Source organism: Cajanus cajan, chromosome 9 (genome assembly GCF_000230855.2).
Source record: "Cajanus cajan strain Asha chromosome 9, NIPB_CcT2T_4, whole genome shotgun sequence".
NCBI classification, from domain to species: Eukaryota; Viridiplantae; Streptophyta; class Magnoliopsida; order Fabales; family Fabaceae; genus Cajanus; species Cajanus cajan.
The window spans coordinates 19302391-19308689 of NC_138525.1; the positions used below are offsets into that span (position 1 = coordinate 19302391).

General features: G+C 35.3%; 1 protein-coding gene across 1 annotated transcript; it reads left to right on the forward strand.

Annotated features, from left to right (window-relative positions):
- LOC109789172 (thaumatin-like protein 1) lies at nucleotides 1–2311 on the forward strand. Its single transcript, XM_020348068.3, has 3 exons — nucleotides 1–144; nucleotides 284–977; nucleotides 1748–2311. The coding sequence occupies exons 1-3, from the start codon at nucleotides 84–86 to the stop codon at nucleotides 1938–1940; spliced, it is 948 nt and encodes a 315-aa protein (XP_020203657.1). The 5' UTR covers nucleotides 1–83; the 3' UTR covers nucleotides 1941–2311.
- The last annotated feature ends 3988 nt before the right edge of the window (nucleotides 2312–6299 follow it).

The following is a 6299-nucleotide window of genomic DNA, read 5'->3' on the forward strand; positions in this document are numbered from 1 at the left end:
TAAATACCCCCACTAACCTCCCATTCCCCTGTAAGAAGAACTTGAGCCATCGATTAGAAATAGATTAAGCATTCAACTCCAACATGGATCACCCAACACTATCATTACTTTCATTCATACTAACATTTCATCTATTACAATCAGGTACTATATTCACCCTAACAAATGAAAATAATCAAGATTTGTGCTCATCATCGTAAAATGTAAACTTACAAAATTACTTTGTTTCCCACTTATAAGTCTTCGATGTGGGACTTAACTTTGAAGAATTTGCATGATGCAGGGGTTATTTCAACGACATTCACTCTAGTTAACAAATGCGACTACACGGTGTGGCCGGGGATTCTCTCCAACGCCGGCGTTCCTCCGCTCCCAACCACCGGCCTCGTTCTGCACACCGGCGAGTCGAGCACGATAACCGCACCCGCCTCCTGGGGCGGGCGCTTCTGGGGCCGAACGCTCTGCGCCGAAGACTCCGCCGGAAAATTCTCCTGCGTCACCGGCGACTGCGGGTCGGGAAAGGTGGAGTGCGGCGGCAGTGGCGCCACCCCGCCGGCCACCCTGGCGGAGTTCACTCTGGACGGCGCCGGGGGGCTGGACTTCTTCGACGTGAGCCTGGTGGACGGCTACAACGTGGCGATGCTGGTGGTCCCGCAGGGCGGCTCCGGCGAGAAGTGCGCCGCGACGGGGTGCGTGGGCGACCTGAACGGCGCGTGTCCGTCGGAGCTGAAAGTGACGGGCGCCGACGGGAGGGAGGGCGTGGCGTGCAAGAGCGCGTGCGAGGCCTTCAACGCGCCCCAGTATTGCTGCAGCGGCGCGTACGCCACGCCCGACACGTGCAAGCCCTCCTCTTACTCGCAGATCTTCAAGAGCGCTTGCCCACGCGCTTATAGCTACGCCTACGACGACAAGACCAGCACCTTCACTTGCGCTTCCGCCGATTACACCATCACCTTTTGCCCTTCCCCTACCACCAGGTTTCTACTTTCTTCCCCCAACCAAGCCTTCATAATTAGTTAATTTTATCTAGGATTAAGGAGAAAATAAAAATTACTCAAGTGGGTTGGTTAGTGATAAAAATTTAGAACAATATAACCAAATCTTGTTTTTACAGTAAAATTTTCTACTAATAAAAATATCTGACATGAAAATGATAAAATTATTAATTGAGTTGATTAATTTTCGGTATAAACAACTATACAGTTCAATCATGCGATTAGTTCTCGCATGTGTTAAATGTCCACTACGAGTAATTGTTAGTAATTTTCACCGAAGAAGATACACGTTGATACCGACCGACCGGTGTTAATAGCAACATTGAAAATGTAGTGATTCGGTGGATAGTCAAAGTTAACTTTTTTATTTTTAGGTAGAAAATAGACGTCAAACCAAACCATGTTTGCAACTAGAAGCAATTACTACAAGTAGAAGAGATCGATTTGTACTTGGTGTAGATCAACGAGGAAAATAATAACGTATGTTTCCACTCCACAATTCTTAATTTGATCGGTCTCCTAAGAAAGAGAAGCCAAAAAAATTGCTACTGCAATCTCCATATCATGATAATAGTAGTAGTATTAAATTATGCACATGGGATGGGAGTGGTGGCACACATGCCAATGGTTATCGTTGCACATCATTATTAAAGTAGTAACTGGTTCTGTGCAATTGATGACCGTTGCACAAAGCACGTTACCATTTGCATTATTGCATTGCACTCATTGGTTTTGGCATTATTATTTTTCAGTCAGAAGGCATCACAGGGGCAAGACACGAAACAGGATTCGCCGTTACTCAACAACGCAACCATGGTGTACGAAGGTGCTTTCGGTCAGAGCGAAATCTCGCGGGCCTCAAGCCGCCACGTGTCCCAATCCCAAGCCATTGCCGGCATTGTAAGCATCGCGATGGCTATGTGGCGGTTGTGCCACCTCTACTAGCTCTTCTTCCTTCAGCGTTTTTCACAGGGCTAGCTGGGCCCATGAGCCTCATCAAGTCCACGTTCATTGGCCCAACAAGATCGTGCGAGTGGGCCCCTCTTGCTCACCAAGAGCAAGAATCATGTGAGCTGTGTATGACCATGCTGACGCGGATGTGACTCGTTTGTACGTGTATACTACAAGTAACAACGTAGTGAGGGAATTTTGAGTGTTTTTTAGGTATTAATTTATTTTTCTAGATTAGTTTATCAATATTCAATAGCTAGGTATACTATTATTGCATTCTTTGTGCTATGGGCAGGGAAATTCTTTATTGGTTCGGCAATGTGCTATTGTAATATTTAACTGCAATAAAGAAATGGATTCGTATATTTTGGTACTGTTACAACATTGTCAACGTGTGAGGTGTGTTCCAATATATAAAACTGGATGTGGTCACTAAAGGGGAAAAAGATGCAACATTTTAAGAAAGGATAACATAAATTATGTTAAGCTACTAAACGACGAGGATGTTGATAATTAGCGACTGAAAAGGAAAAATTCGGTGTTTTTTAATTGTCCTCTCTCTTTTACTCTTTGCAAGAGGACCACGGATTTGTTATATATCGCTATAATTATTTATGAGCATCATTGGGTTATTTAATTACCCTAAACATATTACTTTTTGTATTTTTAATATATATTGGGCTTTTATTATTGAAATCTACTTATGGACTGTTCCAATTGCAATGGTTAACATCCAAAAGATTAATTAACTCCACCGTGGTTAATCTTTGAAAACTACATATAATCCATCACACTGGCTAATTTCTGCCAAATATCATAACTTTTTTACTTTTAAAAATATTATTTAACTAATAACATCTATTCAAATATTGACTGTTGTCAAATTTTTTTAAAATACATACCAAGTTTCATATCATTAAAATTAAAAAAGATTATAAAACATATACATATCTCATTAATATAAAAAATTAATTAAAAAATACAATTTTCCTCTACATAAATATATCTCTTTCAAACAAATACAAAACATAATCTTAACAAATTTTTGGTGATTTTTTTTTTAATTTATTAAATTATATAATCTGATTGTTGTCTCACCAATTCCATGCCATGGTGTAATGGGTCCTCCCTATTTTATCCTCCCCCAGCGACTTTGATTTTTCAAGTTAAAACTCTGGTAGAAATCATTTGTTTATTCAACTTTAGAAGGAATTCAAAATTATCTACTTATGGTTGTTGAACATTTACGCATACAAATCAAGATTCATTCGAATTGGGTTCGCGACAATGACATAAAGCAGGCTTTGTTGTCGCAGTAAATATACAAAAACCAACCTTTATTCATGCATTGCATTTCCTTTTTCCTGTCACAGCTATTTATGATGGTATAATCGTTGTTGGTTTAACAAATTTTCAATAGATATTAAACATGAATCTTTTGTTAAATAAATTGTTCTTACAAAGTATAAATATATAGTGCTTAACTGTTATGCTAATCCATGGTGTTTGAAATCAATGAAGCACGTACGATTATATCATTTCAGCCGCCGGAAGAATGTGTAAAACCTCTCCGAACAAAGTCAAATACCGGTGATTAGGGTTAACCTTTGATTAGTGATATATATGGAAAAACAGATATTTTCTAAATTTTAGGTATATATACTAAAGTTCAAAGATGAAAGATTCTATTTCTATATAAACCTAATCTTGTGTTATTTTCTAAATCAACCCCAATTTTATTATTAATTTTTTTTTTCACAACCTCCTTTGTTTTATTCCCGTTTCACATTACTCAACATTTTATTATATGCGACTGCGGTAAAAGAACGTGATAAAATAAACAATTTTCTTTCCAAGTAAAAAACAGTTGGCCCAAGTTTGTTTTTGGAAGTTGAAGTTATTATTTGCGATTATATGACTTACATTTTGAAATCAGAATAATGAGTTTGACATTACATTTTATCACACGTGACATTGTATGTATATATATATATATAGTGGTTGGGTGGGGAGGAGTTGGGGTAGTTAGAAGTATGAGGACCTAGGTTCAATCTTCATTGTGACTATCTTTGTAATTTTTTTCTCTCTTTACCAATATATATATATATATATATATATATATATATAAAGGTCACGTGAAGTTAAGTGAACAGCTTGAGTTCTTTTGAAAATATATTTTTTTCATAGGGACAATTATTAATTTTGGTTTGGACTTACATTTTGAGACACCAATAATTATAAATAATGAATTTTCATCTTGAAACATCTTACCTTAAATTATTTTTGCTTCATGGATAAGATGATCCCTTGACTTATGGCATGCTCAATTATGAAGAGTAGTTGAAGTTTAGATATCACTACCTGGCTACCCCTCAGCGAATAATTGAATTGTTGCTAGACTATTAACCTTAATTTATCAAGACTAACATAAAATATGAGTGATCATGAAATGTGATTTTTGAATTATTTCTATAAAGATTAATGTTAAATTCTCTAAATCTATCCTCTCAAATGTTATAAAAATATATTTAATGTCTTAATAATATAACATTTAATATCACAAAAAAAAAGAGAGAGAGAAGAGAATGAGTACAATTCAAAAACTAGAGTAAGAGAATTTAGAATCATTTTTTTCTTAATGAATAATGTATATACCTAACATCACTCGTTCGTATATAATACTTTAGCTGGCAGCTAGATTCATGAATTAGTGGTCGTGGTTGCGTGATTAATCTTGCCACCATTTCAATGTGTGCACGCTTCAGAAAAATTAGAACAAGACTAAATTTCAAAATTTTAATATAATAGTTGGGTCGGTCCCATCGGTTTTCTCAAATTTGCAATTGGGCTGGACCCATTCCAGTCCCTTTCTTCTTGTTTCATCGTGGGCCTGGCATTGGTGCTGGGGAATAACGATCTCAGAATTCAAACTTCAAAAACTGCTTTTATATACACGTGACGGAACCCTTTGAGCATATTAAAATATAAATTATTTATATATTTTTAACAATTTGCTCAGTAAGAATTTATATTAAAATTTGTATAAATTTGCTCAGTATGAATTGCTAAGATAAAACTTTAATTATTAATAAAAAAAATTGTATGTAAATTTAAATGAAAGAATTACTAAAGTTGGGTTGAGACGATTAAAGCAGATAATGAAATAATGGATGAAAATTGTGTCTGCTGTCACACTGCTCCCTCTTTTATGAACTGGTTTTGTGTTCCTACGTGAACCTGTCCTCCATTGCGTGCTTCTTTACGACACCAATTTTAATAATCCCTCCATTTTGGAAGCTCTTTTGTCAAACTAATCAACCGAACGAGTGAGTGGTGTCACCTTCAATTCTCACATCAAAAAACTCATTATTACATTCATAATAGTTTCACAACAAAGACTATTCGCTCTCTAACTATTCTTGTTTCTCATTCTCGTATCGATCTACTTTCTATTCAACCAAACATGAGATTTTATGAACCAAATAAAGCATAAATTAGCCTACAGATCTTAGAATTTTAAAGATAACACTTTGGTAACATTATGTCAATGTTCAACATCACAAAAAATCAGGCCATAGGAAAACGTTGGGCCACTTGCATCTGTCACGTTTCAAACTGCTAACTAGTTTTGGGTTTCAAGTCCCACATCCATTACCAGAAAAGTTGAAATAATGTATAACAGTAAGAGACAATATTCATTTTAGAGGTAAACTCGAGTTAGATTTAAACTCATTCTAATGTGATAACATTTAAAAGTGGATCGCTAGTACTCTAAAAAAATGAAAAAGACTTGAAGCCTTACATGTTTAAAAAAATTATTTCAAACAAAATAAATGAAAAAGCACAAAAAAAAAGGAAACAAGTCAGAATTGGACCTCCAGTTGAGCTGAGGGAAAGTGTTGAAAAATAAAAATCCCACATCGGACAAAATAAAGACAACCCAAATATATAAAAATTAGACTAAATAATATAAACTTCTGAATAATATTAATAAGTTAATAACAGTAACAGGAAACATAGTGATTTTTTTAAAACTCTTTTAATGGATAGTGACACGAGATATTTGAATTGTAAAAATTAAGAAGTGAATCTTATTTTTCTTGAAATGCATAAATGATTAATGCATCTTATCGAAATATTACATTTTTTTAAGTCGAAAGATTGTTTTTTTGTCATATAGTTATTGGAAAATATTTTAAGGACTAAAAAATAGTAACCTAGATTTTGGTAAGTGGTAACATTAACATGTTGAGGAAAAAGGATATGTAAAGAAAGGTTAATTTTCTTTGTAATGCTTCCTTATCTTAAAAAAAAAATGTTAGAGAAAAGAGTGAAAAAAAGGATCAGAGAAAA

What these genes read in the sequence shown, in the direction of transcription:
- LOC109789172 (XM_020348068.3), top strand. Translation starts at nt 84, where the DNA reads ATGGATCACCCAACACTATCATTACTTTCATTCATACTAACATTTCAT. An exon ending in ATTTCATCTATTACAATCAG is followed by an intron (nt 145 to 283) that starts GTACTATATTCA and finishes TGCATGATGCAG; the next exon opens with GGGTTATTTCAACGACATTC. An exon ending in TGCCCTTCCCCTACCACCAG is followed by an intron (nt 978 to 1,747) that starts GTTTCTACTTTC and finishes ATTATTTTTCAG; the next exon opens with TCAGAAGGCATCACAGGGGC.